General features: G+C 37.3%; 1 protein-coding gene across 7 annotated transcripts in view; it reads right to left on the reverse strand.

Moving 5' to 3' along the window:
• Positions 1-3921: 3921 nt before the first annotated feature.
• EPRS1 (glutamyl-prolyl-tRNA synthetase 1) overlaps positions 3922-21779 on the reverse strand; it is a 39001-nt gene continuing 21143 nt past the window's right edge. For 2 of the 7 annotated variants that reach the window (XM_071578973.1, XM_071578991.1), the window contains 20 exons: positions 21275-21482; positions 20740-20852; positions 20011-20128; positions 19528-19899; positions 18423-18650; positions 17513-17761; positions 16610-16840; positions 16023-16288; positions 14809-14860; positions 14471-14680; positions 14282-14354; positions 13438-13517; positions 13017-13118; positions 12191-12346; positions 11875-12072; positions 11345-11518; positions 9198-9358; positions 7715-7793; positions 4582-4646; positions 3922-4293 (listed from right to left, as the gene is read on the reverse strand). In XM_071578973.1, the coding sequence (XP_071435074.1) occupies positions 4143-4293; positions 4582-4646; positions 7715-7793; positions 9198-9358; positions 11345-11518; positions 11875-12072; positions 12191-12346; positions 13017-13118; positions 13438-13517; positions 14282-14354; positions 14471-14680; positions 14809-14860; positions 16023-16288; positions 16610-16840; positions 17513-17761; positions 18423-18650; positions 19528-19899; positions 20011-20128; positions 20740-20852; positions 21275-21482 (3286 nt within the window). In that variant the 3' untranslated portion in view covers positions 3922-4142. The remainder of the gene's footprint in view (positions 4294-4581; positions 4647-7714; positions 7794-9197; positions 9359-11344; positions 11519-11874; positions 12073-12190; positions 12347-13016; positions 13119-13437; positions 13518-14281; positions 14355-14470; positions 14681-14808; positions 14861-16022; positions 16289-16609; positions 16841-17512; positions 17762-18422; positions 18651-19527; positions 19900-20010; positions 20129-20739; positions 20853-21274; positions 21483-21779) is intronic. The other 5 variants (XM_071579005.1, XM_071578995.1, XM_071579024.1 and 2 more) reach the window with 3 other exon arrangements.

The following is a 21779-nucleotide window of genomic DNA, read 5'->3' on the forward strand; positions in this document are numbered from 1 at the left end:
TCACCTGGATTTTGCTCACAGGGTTTCAACTGCCAAAATATTTATGTTTAAAGTCCAGTTGGTTAGAAGCCTTCACTGCCACTATAGGTAATTTTTTAACATTTGGTCGTTTGTCTACCCACACATTGCGGGCAGCTTGAGCGTTTCCCTCCCCTCCATTTTAAGAACACCATTAACCCTGGGTGAATTAGTAGAACTAATTATAACAGTGAAAACTGGTTCTTACTCTTCCTCTTCATTGTCTCCCAACTGTGTTACTACTTCTATTCCAGCTATTTCTATGATGGCTTTTTCCTTCTTGTATTAAAGTGATGTTTAACTACTTATTTTATTACCCGAACTACAGAGCATGAAAAGTGAGAATTTTTTTTCAAGTTATTGTCCTTTCAATGGGAGCAGACCAAGGTCAAACTTCAGAGCTCTCAAAATTCCTGCATTATACAAGGTAGCAATTACCAAAACAAGAGCTAAATGAAGGAGTTCCTTTGCTCACTTGTGCTCTATTTTTCAATAAGGAGCTGCTAGCACCATGTTAAGGCAGTTCCCTCACATTCCCCCTTATTATTTAACCCAAATTCATGAGTACACAAGAACTAAGGAACATCATGAAATTTGCAACTCTATTATAAACATAAAGCAGTATCATTTAATCAACAGTGATGTAATATTCCAATTCATATACCTATTTTTCTAACAGTCAGTCTACAAAGAGTCTTGACAGTTTTTTTCGATAATGCTTCACCGATTGTGCTTTTGTTGAAAGGATACTTGACATGGACATTATCTCTCCGAGGCAAACATTAGCCTCCCTCTGGAAGATAATCTCTGGGAGATCTGCACTTGAGTCATCCACATTCCAGACACTTACTATGACCAGGAAGAAACAAGCTTGGGAAAAGGGAAAAACAAAAGAAAAACCAAAGGCTGGCCTTCTGTGCTATCTCTGGCTTCAAATAAACCCATCTGTAGATTCAGAGCAAGTCCTTTCTAAGAACAATGTGTCAACATGTTTACTTATGAATTTGATCGTCAACTGGTTGAAGGTTGGTTGGTTGTTCCAGCTGATAAGGCTGCAGCACTGTTAAGAGGCTGCATTTCAGCTGGAAGTGCTCATCTATTCTTAAAAATCTGCTTTGCTCTCTCAAAAAATCTTGGCACACTCCTGTCTCTTATACCTTAAAATTAAAACTGAAGCTACTGGTTGCTGCCTTTCCCTTTTCCCAGCATCAGAGAGCTGCAGGGGCAATCCCTCTAAAGGCTGCTTTTACCCATCATTTCAGGCTATGAAAATATCCCTCTGGTGTTACTGTTCACCCTCTTTCTCAAAATACAATCCCAGGCAGCATCAGAGGCAGCATACCAGGAGAGAGAGACCTCTGCCAGGATAGATCAGCCCTTTAGGGCCACTCGTCTGGTTTGTCAACTGAAACCAAAGATGAATGCATGCACCGACATATCCTTCCCTGAATCTTCCCTCATTACTACAACTGAAAAAATATCTAGAGAGATGAATGCAAGATGATATTTTAATATGCAACTGAAACAAATGCTTCATGACTAACCATCACACAAGGAATATGAGAGAGAATTTCCAAGTGTTCGAGCACTCTGATCAAGCTGATCTGAAATATTTAATAATTTTTGTACTTTTCTGAGAGGAAAAACAAGGTATTATCACCAGGTGCGTGATCCTAAACTGGACAGGCCACTAGTTCAAATCTAATATTCAGAATTTTTAGTAGGAAGGCTGACGGCAGGAATTTGGGCAAACCCAAACATTTTGTATGCTTTTGAAAAGCAGATGGGTGTGAATATCTGGGAATATCACTCTAAATCTCCTGTATGCTTAAGTCAAAGCCCTACATAAAAATAGGGCTTTGCAACAGACAGCCACAGAGTATTGTCCCAGGAAGTTTGGGGAGGATCTTACTGATTCAGTTGCCAAGTTTTTACTCAAGTTTTCAGGCAAAGGGGTTTATATAGACAGCCGTAAAAATATACAGGAGAAAAAGGTAATAAATCATGCATGTATCTTCCAAAAGTTATTTTGTACCAAGACTAGCTCTTTTTTTTTTTAGTTTTAATCCAATCTTGAGCCCAGAGTGGAAGCAACGTTATTTTAAAAATAATTTCATAACTCTGTGACATCCAGCCTCCTCTGCTAAAGCAACACCTAGCAAGTACAGGAAAAGCAAAAAAGGTTTTATGAAACATGCTGTAGATACAACCACAGCCTGAAATATTTAGCACTGAAAATGCCTCTCTTCAGATTACCTTTGTATTACTCATTGCAGTGTCACTCTCAGACAGCTATAAAGGCCAGTTGATAAGAGAAACAGGGATTTGCAAAGTATTTGAAAGAATGGCATCCACCTGCATCTTGCTAACAATGCGGCATTTAACCTAAGAAAGCCTTTCTAACTAGTTGTACAATGGGGTGAAAATCTGGGAGGTGATTCTCTCCTCTATCTCTGCTCTTGTGATGTCCCACCTGGAGTACTGCATCTAGATCTGGGGTCCCCAATATAAGGCAGACATGTTGGAGATTCCAGAGGAGACCACAAAAATGCTCAGAGGGCTGGAGCACCTCTGCTGTGAGGACAGGCTGGGAGAACTGGGGTTGTTCAGCCTGGAGAAGTCTCTAGAGAAACTTCAAAGTAACTTGCCATGCCTAAGGGAACCTAGAACTAAGCTGGAGAGGGACTTTTTACACGGGCAGGTAGTGACAGGACCAGATGTAATGGCTTTAAACCAAAAGGGGCAGGTTCAGATTAGATATTAGGAAGAAATTCTTTACTATGAAGGTGGTGAAACACTGGCACAGGTTGTTGTGCTGGTTTAAAGGTGAACCAGCAGGGGAAAATGAACTCACCACGAGAGAGATTGTAAGTCAGACCTAAAATTTAATAATAATATTACAATAACAACACTGACACACAAGGGAAATTGCTTTCAACTCACAAAACCCCAGCAATATAACCCAGTGTCCTGGGGCACAAACCCAAGAGGGTTTGTTTGCCCTTGTGCTGAGACCCCTGTGGTTCCCCCAAGTCCAGAGCAAAAGGAAAAGAAAAACCTGTTGGTGCAGGCGAGGGCTGTGGTCTGGGCAAGAGCGGGGATCTCCTCCTGTCAAGGTCCTGCTGCTGCTCTGGATCCGACGAGAGGTTCCCGAGGTCTTCTTACCCACCACTTATGTACCCTCAGGGAGCTCTCAGTCCCTCCCCCTGGGCGGGGACTCACACAATGGGTGATTAACTCTGGGAGCCAGGGGGTGTTGAGCTGTTGATGGCCCATTAGCAGCTCTGCCCCCCTCAGGCTGGGTGTGAAGGTGATAATGGCTCCCTGGGCAGCTGCTGCTAATGGCCCATTGACCTTGGGGAATGAATAGAGGGGGTAGAATACACAGCTTTGATCACCCCCACACAGGGTTAACTGGTCCCTCCTGCTGAACTAGGACAGTTGTCCAGAGAAGTTGTGGACTCCCCATTCCCAGAAGTGTCCAAGGCCAGGCTGGATGGGACTCTGCCTAACCTGGTCTAATGGAAGGGGTCCCTGCCCAGGGCAGGTGGGTTGTAACTCAATGATCTTTAAGGTCCCTTCCAACCCAAACCATTCTATGTTTCTATGAAAATATTCCTTGAAACACCTGGTTCCAGAGGGAGTTTTCAAAAAGTAGTATTTACCATGCCTACTGCTTAGGAGTAATTCTCTACTGAAAACTGGACAATTTGAAGACAAAATTAAAAGCAGATGTTTTATCTATAAAGCAGATGTCAGCACACAAAACTGTACTGTAGTGTTTATGACATTCTCTACAATCTTTCAGGCATTTTCTCAGTGTAGAAAACAGAAAAAAAGACCTGAGCAAAAGATACCTGTTCCTCCCCCCTGAGCAACACAGAAAAAAACCACCACAGCATATTACAGCTCACAATACATGTTTATTATTAGAGATGTTTACAGAAAAGTCTGTGAATTACTGCTAGCCTAAGACTGACAATTAGGGTGGGGGGTTATGGTTTATGGCTTTGTCTTTGAATTATGTAAAAAGTCACAAAACCGATTAAAGTTTAAGGGGCTATTTCAGTCTTATTAAAAAAAGTTCATTTGCAGATATAGGAGAAGGTTCTTTCCCTAATAATTTAGTAACTACGACCAAATAGGGTGTAAAACTTGGCAGGGTTTTTGCCGCACACACATCTTGCTCCATGCTGGAGTTCACGGAGAGGCTGGAAAGGTATGCAGAGGCTTTTTGCTCCCATGGAAGGGGCACCAGGCTCAAGGTCTTGATCCCTGGAATAAAAGTACATTCATAAATAAACACTCCTATTAAAAAATAAAGGTACAGTAAAGTGTATTATACATAAAATCTTACAATCACAGTAATTAATCTGAAAGTTCCAGAACTAAGAGAAATAAATATATTGAATTATGCAGGACAGTAAGAGTCAAGGATGAGAACCATACATAAGTGTTATGCCCAGAGGCACCTTGCATTCCAGTTTTAAATTCAAAACATCTTGATTTTGATCTTGAAGGATTTTGATCTTGTAGATACTCTCCAGTTCAGTTATATTTTACCTGGCAGTGGTCTTCTTGATCCAATCCTCACACTCTATTTCCCCACAAAAAGGGATTTGTACAATCTGAAGGCAGAAAAGGAGAGAGAAAAAACCCAACAGTTATACATCTAAAAAAATCATCTTTGTCTCTGGAAGATTACTAAACCTTCAGATCTCATATACACTCAAAATGGGAAAAGTTCCAATTGTTACAACTAAATTTTAATGGCTCTTTTTCATCAGAGAAACAGACAGGCACAGTTGTCTTTCCACAGGGCAGCATGGAAAAGCCTACACAAACCCAAAGTAGCAATTAAATTTAAATCAATTTTTTTTAACCCAATACATCTTCCTGTGAAATGTTCCACTTTTTTCTGTTCAGGAAAAGTTTAAAAATTTCAAACTGGAGAATAAATGTTCACTTACACACTGCAAGACAGTGGCCTCCTAACTAAGTTTCTATTTTAATTCCATACTATGAATTTACATTTTTTCTGAGCAAGACAAGGACATATATATTTTAAGAAAACAGAATTGCCAACAGCACATTTTCATGGGGGTGGTTTCCTGCTGTTTCCTTCAGTTAGCTTAACTACAGAAAATTGAGAAAGTAAAGTTGAAATTATAATGTTCTACACTCCTCTCAGTACTACTCTTAGCTACTGTAGAAAATCTCTTTTCCCAAGTTTTATTTAGTTTTACTGATTTTTGTTTTCATTTTTAATGGGTTTTGACAGAGAAAATTCTGTTTGCTACTAAGAAGCAGCATTACAGTTAAAAAGACACCCCCTACACACATTTGAACACTCATAAAATGCTGACAGCTGAGGGCACCATCAGCTGCTAAATTCAGCCTTCAGAGTCATTTTAACTCTATCCAAACTGGGAATAAAGTTTATTCACTGAGTCTTTCTTTCACCAAATTTACATTCTTACTGCAAAATTCTCAATTTGCCATTAACCAGTATACACCTTTATTAGACTTCACTTTATAGCTTTGCTTTCTTGGAACTGAAATAAGGAACTACTGCCACTCTACTACACTGTTCTTGCGTTCAACTTTTGTTAGTGAAATGAAACTGCTTAAATACCTGGGCAATTACTCTTTGAGTTTCAAAAAACTTTGCATGCAACTTAAAAGAACACAGAAATAGTCCTCATTTTCAAAGAGCTAAGAGTCTGCAATTCCACTAAGGGAAAAACAACACAGGAGTCAAACAGGGGCATGTCAGCTTACAAATTTTCCTATTAAACAGCAGTCTGTGCTAACAGAATGCAATTTCAAGTAATTACAGAATACATATGCTGTAAAATTTTGTTCATACAACATATATAAATAGAGAGTGAAACAAACAAAACAACATGTTTTTTCAATTTTCTTCAATTCAGATATGATGATGACAATAAACTTACATAACTTGAGTACCAAAATAGTTGGAAGTATCCAACTTGGAATGTAAAAATAGTTTCCAAGTTTAACTACAGTTCCACGTTTAACTACATTTAAATTATATTAGAGTTCTAAATATAAAACAAACAGTTTAATTCTCTTTGTCCTGTCTAGAATCTAGCTATGCACAACAGTGAGTGCTGGACATGGGAAAACCAGGCATTTTACCCTCTCTGTAGGTGGAGGTAACATTTGAAACCTCTGTGGTAGGAAGAAAATGAAGAAAGTTCTATACTAGTTTATCAGAATTAAAGGGCAACACTTTATGTGCACGCACAAATACAGAATGAGCTTCACATTCCATCCTTGCCCTTGGAATAAGCTTGACTCTTCATAAGTGTAATGCATCTCTTCAGATTTTTATGGAGGTTATGCTGTCTCAACTCTTCCTTTCTCTTTATGACAGTCAAGCATCGTTTCAGAGGACTTGTTTAATAACTCAGAGATGTGAAGGCACATCTTAAAATCACAACATACAGGAGCAGTAGTACTAGTTGAACAACTGTGCAGAGCACAATTATTTGTTAAGTAAAGACTAAAGACTTTTGTTTAGTTTTGTGGAGGAAAATGAGGCAGTACTACTATTATAGCACCTATGCACAGAATGACATCTAAGACATCTTTATTCTCAGCTTTATAAACATGCTAAATCAGTCTCCCCTCTGAAGTTCATCATTATTCCTCTAAATCTTGTTCTAAATTGAATTTAAGTGCATTAGAAATGCAGGAAACAGTGTGATGGAAGGTCAAGCCTAACCAGGAATAACATAAAACCATGTTTGAAGTTAACAAGAGTACTTATGAATTCTTGGCACTCATACATTTTTCATCAGAAATTTTCAGAGTAGATCCAACTGGTACACAAAACGCCCTGATCTCTTTCTAAAATACACAACCTTAATTACTAATGCTGGGAATCCTACTACTTGAACACTTTAATCTAAATAATGTGAACAATTTCACAGGTTGAGCTGTGACAGAATTTCAGGGTTAAAACATTTTCAATGCATCTCTGAAAAAGAAACAGCAGTGCAATTCTGTACTGAAGACTTAATCTCTCATCTAAGCTTCAATACTTTTTCACAGACATCTAAATCAGTAGAGCTCAACCATCCACACGATGGGTTATTCTTACTATCATCCCAAGGAGGTTTCTGACTTGCAGTAATTCTTAATGAACCCAATGGCTTCTACTCAGGTCATAAAGGTAAAACTTCCTTGACGTAAATAGCTTGTACTTTAAACTCTTACTTGGACCTTATTACGAGACTTAATAAGTGTTTTGTCACTGCTGGCACTAATTCTATTGTAACCTGTACAAAATGTCTACACCAATCTCTCTGCAAAGCATATACTGATAAAAACATCACATTTTATGTACAAATTACCAAACCGCAGCTTGATAAGTCACTTCAAGGCCCCCTGGCACAGGACTAAATTTTGAATGTGGTAACATGAGCACTGTATTCCATAAATACTGTATTTTAGCAATAGAAGAAAGCAGCCTCTGTCACTAAATTTGGGAAAGGTAATTTATTTTTATGCAGCTTTAGAGGAGAGGTTTCACTTGCTTGTGAGGGGAGAGTCCCATAAAAACTGTAACAGTATTAATATATAAGCTTTGAAATTTCTAGCCCCTGATTATTTGTAAGGGATAGAAAGTGTGTGGAGGCACAGGACTACAAGTAGTACATTTCCTTACCTTTCCTGAATCAAGCTCTTTTTGAAAGTCCTCCATATTACTGGCCACCACCATATGACTTTTTAGGTCTTCAGATGCTCTAAGAAGAGGAAAAAAAAATTCAGTCAGGGCAGATTAATGCACATAATGTCACTGGCCAAATGAATTAAGTTTGCAGAGTCAGTCAAAACAGAAGAGCTATATATTCATTAGAATCTTCCTAAACAGGTTTTGTGTTTCTACCACTTCTCCTCTCAAAGCGACCAAAACTTGATTAATTGCTGGTGGAGTATTCTGCAAGTTGCTGCACTTTTCACTGTATTAATTCCCACTGTTGTGCATGTCAGCTCAACACTGACCAGATGCAGATAAAGTATTACAGATGTGTATTTTGCTTTTTAAATTATGTTTTAAATCTAAATAGCAAAATGCTTTTTAACTAGGTAAAAATATTCTGCTTGTAAACAACTTTGATAACCACAGAAGAAAGCTGCTTTATCAGCACCCTGTTCTTTTCCATGCACTTATGAAAAATAATTTGCAGTGACAGACATATGAGGGATTCTGGCATATGCAGTAAGGACAAACACCAGTTCCAAAAGCATGAATGTTTAGAAGAAAACAATCCCCTGGAAGTCAATACAGTCTTAGAATACATGGCTAAACACAGAACTTTCAACTACTGAAGTTTCTTGGGCCACTCTGCATCTTTCAAAATTCTGTACCAAAAGCATCTTTCACAAATGAATTCTGTACGTAGGGTCATAGACTTGTTTAGGTTGGAAAAGACCTCTAAAGATCAGAGTCCAACCATAACCCAATACTGCAGGTCTGCCACTAAACCATATTCCTGAGTGCCACATCTCCATATCTTCTAAATGCTTCCATGAACAGCAATTCCATTACTTCACTGAGCAGCCTGCTCAAATGCTTGATCACTCTTTCAGTGAAGAAATTTCTCCCAATATCTAACCTAAACCTCACCCAGTTCAACTTAAGACTGTTTCCTCTTGTCCTATCACTTGTTACCTGGTAGAAGAGACTAATCCTGACCTGGTTACAACCTTCTTTCAGGCAGTTGTAGAGAGTGATAAGGTCATCCCAATCCTCCTTTTCTCCAGGCTAAACACCCCCAGCTCCCTCAGCTGCTCTTCATAAGACTTGTGTTCTCCATCCTTCACCAGCTTCACTGTTCTTCTCTGGGCAGCGCTAGGTCATTGGGACATTATTGTCCCATGAACTATTTGTGGTGTATTTGTTTATTAGTACTTCAGGGAAATATTTTTTTAAATAAGTTCACAAACTTTTACACTGTTTCATAACAACAGTACGAGATTTCCATCACTGTATGTGAAGAGATTTAAGAGGCAGAAAAATTACATGTCACAAATGGAAAGATGGACCTAATCTGTCCCCACAGATAAATCAACAATGTGAGAAATTCTTCTTCGAGGTAAAGTGCATCTGTGATTAGCACAGCCATTTACTGTACTTCTCAATTTACCTGCTGTAAAGGTTAGCATGGATCTCCTCCAATATCTGCTTCAGTTTATCTTCTGCTTCATGTTCAGAAAAGGTCAGCTTCTGTCCCGTGTCTCTTCGAACAGCTACAAACTGTTGGTTCTTCATGTCTCGTGGTCCCACTTCAACCCTGACTGGAACACCCTTTGTGAAAAAAAAATTAAAAATTATGATGAAGTTCATTTTCTCTCTCTCTCTCTCTGGGTTATTTTTTGTTTATTTTTTTAAACCCAGTCTTAATATGGAATCACTTTACACATGTAAGTTTCTTTGAAGTCTGAATAATTAAGACTTCTATAGTAATTATAATATTCTAGCTCATCCAGTAATGCATTTTTATTCTGTTTTCACAGAATACTTACAACTGTATTAACAGCAACTAGCAAAAATTCTGTTAAATACAGCTCTAATAGCAACATTAACTGCATATTATATTTGACCACAAACAGGTAATTCCTTTAGCAAAGCTCTCATGCTTCATAAACTTTGGTGATAGAACTATCTCCCATATACCATCAGACAAAAAGAGTTTCCATTTTACTAGTCAGTGAAGAGTCTACTGAGTCTATCTATTTTTCCCTACATGCATCCCAAGCTGTACACATTCTTTCACAGGAAATGAAGATAGTAAATGCAAATGCATTTTGGGGGATTCTTCCCCTGCCTACCAAGGGAAATTGAATCAGTAAGCTTATAAGCTAAAACCATTCTACAGTGTTCAAGAGCTGAACAGGAGAATCAAAACATGTACCCAAGCTTTCTATGTGTGCTCTGGAATCTCTTCAAGTTCACAGCTTCCAAATGATTCCTTATACTGCCCCTGCCCTTCCTACTTTATTTATGCTAAAAAGGTGAATAATGTAGTAAAATCTGTCTGAAGGATGAATTATCTACTCCTACTACAAAGCTACACAAAAAGCTATTCAGAACTGTTATTAAAAAGCAATTTAAAGAGAACATTCTGGTTTATGACACACAAAAAGCTGCCTCCGTAATTAAAACTTAGAGGAAAGTATCTGGTACTTTGAATTGTAATTCTGCCTTCCAGTGAAAGAATAATGCTTAGTGTTCTCTCAGGAAGATTTCCTAAGAAAGCAATAGAACTAATACCAGATATTATAAAAGAAGTACCAATGACTTGGGTCTTTTGGGAAGTAACATTAGAAATCTGCTAAGCTGAAAAGTACAAAAAGCAAAATACTTTTCAGTTAATTCCTGTACTTTTTATTCCAGTACTTCTGTATATTTTACCCCAAGAAATTCCTTATACACTCAATAAAATAAGTGTACTGTGCCTGCAACGAGCCTGAAGACGTAGTTTGTGTATTATGTTGGACACATTAGTACATTTTATAAAAAACATAAAGTTTGCCCATGCCATGCCTCTTTGATACATCTAATTTTACTTATAAAGTCTTCCAACATGGATTCATAGTATTAGAGATCCATTAAAAAAAAAAAGCTACACAAAGGGAAGAGAACTTGGGGACAATGGGAACTTTGAACAACTTAGCTAACTTTTATCATCTTACACTGAAGATTAATGTATTGAAACTAACTTTGAATTTAGAATAAAAACATGATCCCAAAACATCACTCAACACATCATTCAATTTCTAATTACCATTACTACCACTGTTTCACTCTGCTTACTGTTTTTGTTTTATAAAAGCCTCGTATATTTGACCAAGCAGAACTGTTGCTCTCAACTACTCTATGAGGAGAACATGACAATTTTGAAACAAAAAAAAAAAAATTGCTCCTTTCTTTACTGATGCTGTACAGGTCTATCTTCTCTGTTTCAATGTGTGCACAGAGGGCACTGTTGTGAGCCTGGAGACATGTAAGTACTAACACAAATTTTTAAACATGCAAGTAATTTATACAAAATATAAATTTTAATTTTCTAATATATAATGTGGAGTCTTGGGGGTTCAAAATTACTAGTGACATGTAAATCCTAGCAAACAGAACGAGTCTCAGAAAATAATAAATTATTGAAAGTGATCACTGATTATCAGGCAGCAACACTGAGAAAATATTTGCCTACAGAATACAAGGCACACATAACATAATTCATGTGCAGTCCCCACACAGAGGCTCTAAAACATCCCCTGGAAAGCAACGTACCTTCAGTTCCCAGTGGTTGAACTTCCAACCAGGTGAATAGTTGTCTCGTAAATCAGCCCGGACACGGATGTTAACACTAAGCAGCCTACTACAATATTGATTACATTTCTTCAACAGAGCCTCTCTGTCCTCTTCAGAAAGGGAATTTGTGATGCCACAGGGAATAATTACAACCTGCAATACAGCATGACATACAATTAATATTATAAAACATTAGGTCCTGGCTATTATAAAGACTTAAAACCAATATTGTGGCCCCTATATTGCAGTAATTCCTTTCAAGTTCTCAGAAGCAAAGGACGCTTTCCCTTTTCATACTAATGATACAGATTACACTGTTTTAAGTGAATAGACTATCAAAGAGGACTTGTCCACCACAAGTACCCTGATGATTTGTATTAACTTCATACAGCACACTCTGTAATCAGTTCCTATCCCATACGAAATCTTCCAACTCTCCAGTATGAAATGCTCCTGAATTTCAAGAAAAGAAAGGAAACAAAATGGTAGTTTAAGGCATTTTTACTCACCTGAATACAGGCTACACGAGGTGGGAGTATCAATCCCATGTTATCTCCATGAATCATTGTCATCACACCAATCGTTCGAGTTGTAATACCCCAGGAATTCTGATAAGCAAACTGTTTTTCTCCTGGTTTCTTGGGATCTTCAAATACAATTTCAAACATCTTTGAGAAATTCTGCCCTAGATGATGTGATGTTGCTCCCTGAAAAGATGCACACAGAAAATTCTACTCAGTGGAAAGCTCAGTCTATCAATCATCACTTTAAATCTTTCCTCTTACTGTATTTACTGAAAAAAAAATTATTTTAATAGATAAATACCTGGATAGCTCTTCCACTGGCAGATATAAATGCCTCTACAGTCGTTGTATAATCACCCCCAGCAAATTTCTCCTTCTCTGTCTTCCTTCCTTTCACAACAGGTATTGCTAGGAGATCTTCATACACTCGAGCATACAGATCAAGTATCTGCAACACCTAGGATGAACACACTGTCTTAAAAATTACTCAGTATTTAGCATTTGTTACATCATGAAATATTTTTACATGAGAGTCTGAAATCTTTAAATTTAACACCTTCTCAAGACTGTGTTTGAAAAACTAACATCTCTTTAATTACTTTAGAATTTGGATGATATTTTCTTTGAATCAAATAGGAACAACTATAAATCATGACAGAAAACAAGAAGAGTCACAGCAGAAATGCCATTCCAATGGTTATACTGACTTCTAGTCTCCACCTAAGAGTCTGAACATCTGCTAAATAAAGATATGCCATGACATTCAATGAAATATCTGTCATGTGGGCAAAGAAAGTGTTATACCTTCTGTCAGTTAGCATGTGAATGAATTATTTAGATGTTTAAGGAAAATTTATTTTGAAGCATTTTTAAGGAAAATAATTTTTAAGGAGACCACACTCTATGTATCACTCTTCAAACTCCCCATGTTTTTTGCAAAGACTAAAGCTTCAGACATGGATTACATCTGAGAAAAAATGGGTTCTAATATACTTTGCATTTTTCACGAGGGCTCCCAAAGAAAAGAAGATAGATCTCTGTGAGGTCCCAGTAAAAGATCTGTTTATGTTGCTATGGAATAAGGTAACTTCCTGAAAGCAAAGCCACCAGTGCATTTTGCTTTTTACCTCCTCTGCTGCTTCTTCATATGTTGCAAATGCTGTATGACCCTCTTGCCAAAGGAACTCACGAGTGCGAAGGAAGGGCTGGGGATGTTTGAACTCCCAGCGCTGGAGGGGTAGAAATAAAAATATTGACCACTATGATTAACAATGAAATTATTGTTAAAAATAATGATTATATGCAAGTGCTATAAAATTTTAAAAGTCAACTATTCACAAATTTCTACTTAATATAATCAACAATATACATTGAAAAAGGATGTTTTATTAAAACCAGTGAGAAAAACAAATCATATAATACTTTTGTCTTGAAGTATGTGCTGTGATCAGTATCAGCATGCTAAGTCCACAGAGAATAATTCTCCTACACTGTTCTTATGATAACATAATCATAATATTGATACTCAGAAATGGTGTACACACATACCACAACACTGCACCACTGATTAAGCTTGATAGGAAGATCCCTGTGTGACTGCACCCACTTGGCGTAGGAAGGGTACATGACTGCAAAAAGAAAGCAGCTTTGGGTCTCTGCACAATACACACATTTATGCCAAACCTTTCCTTTTGACACAAAAACTTAACATTCTCTGATGTTAAAAACTATGTTTTTATGTATAATTTCCTTTAAAAACTTTTTTTGTCTTAATACATAATATTTTCACAGGAGTACTTTTGCTTCATCCCAAGTCTCTGCAAAATTGCTTGCTTGCTGCTGGTCAAAGTACAATCCACGGCTTATTATTTAATGGCACCATGTTTGAGTCACTGGTTTACAGTATGTAAATACATCTGAGTTTACAAATAGGAATTCACTGACCTCACAACTTCAGGATGCTATCCTAGACCTGACTCAATAAGAACTCATCCAGCCTCAGATTTTAAAACACTTGCTTAAGTTACTAAGAGGAAATTGTAGTAAAAGCTTCTTTCGCAACTATAGTCAAAATATATGCAAAACTGGAATGAATTATTAGTTGAAGAATTTTTCCTATAAACACTCTGAAACAAATAATCAAATAGGTTTTTCAGACAAAGCAAGTCTGTCCAGAATACTAATGAAAAAAAATCCTAAATTGCATATTTCATACAAAAACTACTCAAGGGAATATAGTTGTGAGAGTTGCTATAAGCAGCAACAAAATTACAGAATTTTTATCAGGAGGTACAGGAAACATTCTTAAAAAAGAGGTTTTCCACTTTTCAAAAGGGACTTTTGACTATCAGCTACACTGTACTTGTAACTATTTCCTTTACAGCCAAAGTACCTGTTTCACTAGTGGGACGTATAGCAATTGGTTCAGCCAGGTCAGTTTTCCCAGATTTTGTGACCCAAGCAACCTAAAAAAGAAAAACCAAAAAGGTTGGGAAAAAAAACAAGTCCAAACTTACTTTCATACTCAGCTGCAGACTGAGTGGTTCTAATGGTCAGATTAAAACAAAGTTTTGAAGTGTACCTCAGGAGCAAAGTCAGCAATGTGAGACTTCTCTGTCTCTAGAGCAGCCTGGGACACAAACATGGGGAAGTAACAGTTTTCCACTCCAAGTTTCTTGATCTCTGCATCGAAGAAGTCTCTGATAGCTTCCCAAATAGCATGAGCCCAAGGGCGAAGAATGTAACAGCCACTCACATCATAGTATTCAATCATTTCTGATTTTGTGATCACCTTTCAAAAGATTATTTAGATACTGAAGTTTCATTTCATACATAAAGAACAGACATAAGATATAAATCCAAAACAGACCTTGATTTATAAGAGAATAAAATAATTAATTTAAACTGATGTGCACTTACCTGAGAGAACCACTCTGAAAGATTTTCTTCTTTTTTAGCTTCTAGCCCCAGCCTATGGTATTAGAAAAGAACCAGATTTGTGCTGTACAGCAATTACCAGTGACATTTATTCTAACCCTTTTTTGGGGATGGGGAGAGGCTGAGGGGAAGGGGGCTGGGCAGAAAAAGAGGGGCATGGATCAGAATATTTTAATTTTACTTTATAAAGCTAACTTTTGGTAGGAATTGCTAGTATTCCTTACCTTGACTCACAAGAGTATTTAATAAAACCAGTTCTGTTTCTTCACTACTGTTTGAATCCTTCTAGTTCTTACTATGCTTGTATTAAAGAACCTCACAATGATGCATTAAAAAACCCAATCTCCTCCAGTAAGAACCTAAGATTAACCTGATCTGTGTTTAAGCTGTTTTACTCTTTATTTTAAACATGTCTTACCTAGCCAGTGGCTAGAATTTCAGAAAGGTATGCAACTTGAATTTTCCATTAATGTGAATGTCAGTCACACTGTTCAAGACAGAAAACTGACCCCCACCATTAAAATAAAGATAACCAATAAAACTACAAGATTCTAGAGAAGGTTAAACTTACCAAACTCATATAACAGTAGGTAAAAGTAAAGTTTTTATATCTCTATAAACAGAGAAGTTTTAAGGGTGGAAATTTCTATACAAATTTCTACACAAAATAACCATTTCTCTGAAATGTGATTTATGTATATGAAACAGGAGATACACAGTGCTGCATAATACATGCTGTAGAAAGACCTCTAAACTTTCAGGATGGAAGCAGGAGAGGAGATGCACAGCAATCATCACTGAAAAGTTCCAATACCAACAACAGCAGTGCCTTGGGCTATACTTTCCAAGGTACTCACAACAAATATTCTGGAAACCTTGGTATAATGAATTAAGTATAAGGCTTTGGGTTTTTCTTCAAGGTTTATACTGAGCAAGTCATAGCAGCACATTTGCAGAAGCAAGTAATGAAGCAAAGCAAGTTCTCAATGACGGTAACAGTACAGGATGCTGAGGTACAACTGACAATAAGTAAACTTTCATATCTTGCTTTTGGCTTGATCTTAACCATGAACACAAATATTTTTGCAAATGTACACATTTTTCAGTGAAATGAGACACCTATGAAACTCTAAAATTTGAATAGAGGTAAACAGTTGAGGTTTTCTATTGAATAAGATTAAAAATTGCATCTTCACCTTGTTTGTTTCTTAGGGCCTTGACCCTCTCCTGATCCATCTGAGGAGCGCTCATTACCACTCTGTCCTTGCAAAGGTTCTTTTTTAGGGCCATCATTTTGCTTCTGTTGCTTACTCTGCTTTTCAGACTTGTTCTCTTTCTCTTTCTTCTTCTTGTCTTTGTCATCTGCACCGCTAGCAGAAACTGGCTTATAGTCAACTCCTGCAACAGACTTATACTGGGCCTTCAGTTGAAGAAGCTCCTTAACAGCTACATCTATCTTTTCCTTGAAGAAAAAAAAAGAAATGTATAGAGAAATCACAGTAATAATATGGCTCTATCAAAAAAAAAATCTCTCTATATATGGCGTCACAGACATTCACATAGTGTTGGAGTAAAAATCTGCAAAAGCCAGGATTTTAATGTGTTAACATTTTAAGACCATATGACAGGAATAATTTTAAAAGTACGTTTCACACCTCAGATTTCAAATGCTGCTTATTTTAAATATACGTTTCTAATTCCCATAATCACACTGAATTTCAAATAGATTTTTGGATTTAATTACACATGATATATTTTTATATTACAGCATGTATGTTTTTACCTTTTCTGCTTTTTCTGCTTTTAATTTCCTAACTTCTTCCCCTTGAAGAGCTACTTTGCTAAACAGGGCTTTGGCTTCAGGAGTGTCTGGACCACAGGGTACCATGTTTGATGCCTGAGGCAAAGCTGCTTGAGCTGCTGGTGGATGTCCTGGCTTGTACTCCTGCCCAGTCTTTTCCTTGTAGTCAGCTTTTAGAGAAAGGAGGAGTTTTACTGCTTCATCTATTTGATCCTATATGGGTGAGAAACAGCAAGATGTATTGGTGAGAATTAAAGAGACAACTGACAAGAAGCACTGATTTTCAGGGTATGAAAATAAAATTTCCACCCAGCAATAAAACAGTGCTTTATAGTAAGTGGAGGACACAAGCAGTGTCTCTTTCCCAAAGAACACAAGTGTGTTTGAGTGCTGCCACATTGTACCAGAATGTTCCCACAGCCCATCTGGCCAGTATAACCTGTTAATAATTGCAGCAGAACCTACACTAAAACATACAATAACCTCTTTCCGAAAATATCTTTAAAAAACCAAAACTAAAAAAGAAAATCATCGCTGCTGATGTTTTGTCAAATTCAGAACAGTCCTGCTATTGCTGCAGCACACTAGGTATTTTTTATAGTCACTTGTCTCAAATACAGCAAGAAAAAGTAAAATACATTAAAAACTTCTGCAAGGTTGACTTCTGTCATGCTTGTGCTTATTCATCTAGATATGAGAGGTTAAGTTTGACTTTCTACATCTCTGAGTCAGGAGTATCCAGCATCTGAACAATCTTGTTTGGCATTATCAGACCATGTATGACCTGGACCTAGGGCAGTTTGATCATTACTTGGTGAAAGGTTTCCACCCAGTGGCAAAATGTGGTAAGAATTACAATTGCTTACTCTCAAATTATAATTATACCTTGGAAGCTTTCTCTGCTTTGAGTCTGCGTACCACTTCCCCTTGTTCAGCTACATTATCATAAAGTGCTTTGCCATCCACTAAGCTACAGGTTGCCAAGTTACTGCAGCATAGAGAGGATGGAAGTGCAGCAGAAGATACACAAGCAGGAGCTGAAGGTGGATTTCCAGGCTTGTACTCTTGACCTGTCTTTTGTTTATATTCTGCTTTTAGGCTTAAAAGAATTTTCACAGCCTCATCTACTTGTTCCTGAAGTAAGAAAGAAAAAAACAGCAGTTGCAGACACAGGCAGAAATAAGAGAGATGCAACATAATAGATAACACAACCTTTACTAGAATGCCACTAACATAGCTATTGTAATTAAACTTCTAGAGCTACCTTGCTAGTCTAAGTTGTCCTCTCTGAGTTCAGTGGTAAAACTTTTTAACCAGAACTACAAATTGCACATCAAAGGACCGAATCAAGCAGTATAGTAAGGGCTGATTTCTGTGCCATGAAGACCTCCCCATTAGGTGGCTTAGACCTCTCCAGTTATAGCAGTCCATGGATTGTACATTGGAGAGTGGCAGCCAATACTCAGACTCTGAATAAATAATTGTTCTTTGGTCACGATGAAATAATTTCCTAATTTATTACTGCCATTCTGGCTTCAAGTTACAGCCTTTTTTTCAAATTACTGCCTATATTCTGCTTCACTTGTCTTCTATCACTATAAAAAGGAGTTATTTATTTTCCATGCACTATCACAGAACTCATACAGTCAGCCATATCATCAGCTCAAGAGAATTTGGGAAAACACTTCATGGAACTTGCTTATATTTTGCTCCTCAAGATTCAGAAAGCCTGCAATTAGGTTTTGGTCTAAACTGAAGGTACTGTTGCACCCAGAAGTATCCATGGCTAGTAGACCTTTGAAGCTTTCTCTGATTTAAGCCTGCGGACCACTTCGCCTTGTTCAGCTACTCTGCTGTACAGAGACTTGCTGTCTACTAGACATGAGGACGGAAGAGTAGAAACAGAAGACTGAGGAGGAACTAAGACCACAGGTGGGCTTCCAGGTTTGTACTCCTGGCCTGTCTGTTGTTTATATTCCGCCTTTAGGGATAAAAGGACTTCCACAGCAGCACCTATCTCATCCTGAAAGAGAAAGGAAGGGGCAGAAAGAGGGAGGAACAAAAATATAGAGACATAAGACTATCAAGTGTACCATAAATACTTTCATGAAAAGACCTGGTTTATGCACACCTATTCCATTTTCTTAAATATTTAGGAGAGATGTTTAGAGAAATTTTCTCTACTTGTTTACTGTTTTAACAAAGTTATTCCCACTATGTGATATACAATCCTCACTGTATTAAGTAAAATTTTAACAATAAATTAGTTTAGATCTTCCCATGTGTCTAGATTTTATGGTGCCACCAAGACACTACTACTATTAACACTACTTAACCACCAGGAAAAGTGTGTAATTTTTTATCTTTTCTTGTTCTGCATTAGAAAGAATGGAAAGAACACAGCCAAGGGTAGCTACGCTTTCTATGCTCAGTTCCAGAGAGGAAGATGTCTCAAAAATATCTGTAGTATTTGCACCTTACCCTTCCTTTCTGATTTTGGGGCTTTGTTTTATTTTTAAATAAATAGCAACAAAGCAATCCTATCATGTCACATAATTTGACCATATTGAGTTCAATACAAAAATGCTGCAGAGCATTTTAACTTCGAGGACCAGATCTGGATACTTAATCAACTCATGCTGTGGGATGAATCCTATCCACATTTCAGAGTAGCTATCTAAGAAACAGGGAAATCCACTTGCATCTTTAAGAATATTAGCACAAACTCAAATATTACCACACCTAACTGAAGGAGTCTTAGGAAACACAAGCCTTGACAGAACAGAGCCCAGCCCAAGCCATGATCACTATGAAAACCTGGATCCACAAGCACCCATTCACCTTCACAGAGAACAAAGAGCTCTGCAAACTCAGCCAAAAAAAAAAAATTCATCAGGTACCTTAGATGCTTTCTCAGCTTTCAGTTTTCGGACCACTTCTCCTTGTGCTGCTACTTTATCATACAGAGCTTTACTGTCCAGGGGACCAGAGGGCTCAAGCTTTGATGACTGTGCAGTTACATATACTGGAGGATTTCCAGGTTTATACTCCTGGCCTGTCTTTTCTTTGTATTCTGCTTTCAAGGCCAGCAATTGTTTCACAGCTTTATCAATATCTTCCTTTGCTGCCTTCTTGGCTTTCAAGTCACGAACTATATCACCCTGCGCAGACACCTTGTTGTAAATGATCAGGTGACCTTCAGATACAGTACAGGTTGGAGTACAGGGGTGACCAACAAGGGGAGCAGATTTTCCTTTTAGAGCTGAACTAGCCTTGAAAAAAAAAAAGGCAAAAAGAAAGGCAAGTATTCAGCCTGATAATCTTGTACAGCAATAGATGTACAGTAATACATTTTATGGCACTTTTTAAAACCACAAGTTTACCTCTTTCTTTGCAGTTTCAGCTTTGGCCTTCTCTTTTGACCCAGATGTTGGCATTTCCTTTGTATGTCCATCAGGGATGTAAATCAAAATACATGGGGCATCTTTACAGCTGTAAGGACTATAAAAGGTTTTATAAAAACAACATTAAAGGAAATACAAGATACACATTAACCTTTATTGAAACAATGTTCTACTCTTTCTAAAAGATGCTCTTGCACAACTGTAAGTTTATCTTTGTACACAACTGTAGTTACACAAAGTTACATAACTGTGGATCTGCACTGATTCCTGTTATGTACAAGTTTTCTTTATTTTATAGTATTAATATATATGCTTATGTTATTAATTGCAGTGTAGACGTTTGATAGGTTACTAAAGGAGTGTAGAATTAAATAGTATGTGCACACTCTAATTGGGAAAATGCCTGTTTTATTCTGAAGCACTGTTTCTTGATTTTTATACTCTTAATCAGAACGAAACTATCTCTTTTTTAAGTCCAAGTTAGGTGGGGTGCACCAAAAGTGCCATATACATAGCTTAAGACAGTTTGAAGAGGCAGGAATGTACAAGATAAAAGCCATGCCAGTCCACAGAAATACTCCATAGAAAGGGCATGGTAAAGGGAAAAATATTTGTAGGTAGCGTTACTCTTGCCAACACAACTGTGAAAGCACAGCCAGATAAAGCAAATTGTGTGATGTCTGTTTAGGCCATTCTTAAGTAGCTTACCTCACTGGCTCATAAGGCTGATCACAAATAAAGAATCCTCTCCTCTGAAGTTGGATGATGTCTCCTTTTTTTAACTCCCTAAGGCAAGGATCACCCAACATCAGTTCTTCTTGCTGTAAGTGTTAAAAGAAATCAATCCATGTCTAACACAACACAAGAAACAGGAAAAAATACAGTAAAGCTGTAGAAGAATAATGGTGATTTTCTCATTTTGGAAGCATTGAAATATTAATTAACTACAAGAGCTGCAGAACAAGTACTAGCAAGAAGATGCCATATCACAAGAATGTATCAAGACAAAAACTCAAACTATTGGTCCCAAATGTGTAAAACTCAGGTAACACTTGACAAAACACAAGTCAGATTTGAATTCTAAAATCATGAGAGGTTAAATGGAAGCCAGATACACCAGCACATGATTCATTTGTTTGACAAATCAATCAAACTATAAATACTGAACGTTTAAAAGAAAAAAAAATCCAAACCACAAAACACTAAGCTTTGTGGAATTGAAGGGGACAGAAAGGTAACTCACCTTGCTGTTTCGGTTGATATATTGCTTGAAATCTTCATCTTTACCTAAAACTGGTTTAGTAATCAGATGCTCATAATTAACACAGACAGTTGGGATGAGGGGTGCACGTGGAGTTTCTGCTAACCAAGTGATCTTAGTTGTTTTTTTGAAGTCCTTATTATCCAAGTTCAACTTGGCATCGATGGACACGATTTTTCCGTTTGAATTTCTACAAGAAAACAGAAATAAGAGGAAAGCCTAAATGATTAGTTCTGATTCAATACTACAGATTTCAGTGAATAGATTCACTGAAAAACAAGTGTTCAGAGTTCATTTTTGAAGTGAGATGTAGAAAATGAAAGAGTGTATTCACTCCTGAAGTTTTCTTTTAATTTTTTTCCTTAAGTATCAATATAGAGTGAAAAGTATGGGAAAAAAATCTGTACATATTTATGTTCTCTATTCCAATTCAACCCATTCTGCCACTGTCTCAGTGTAACTGTTTCAAGGATACTATGATGACATT

This window comes from Pithys albifrons, chromosome 2 (assembly GCF_047495875.1).
Source record: "Pithys albifrons albifrons isolate INPA30051 chromosome 2, PitAlb_v1, whole genome shotgun sequence".
Lineage (NCBI taxonomy): Eukaryota > Metazoa > Chordata > Aves > Passeriformes > Thamnophilidae > Pithys > Pithys albifrons.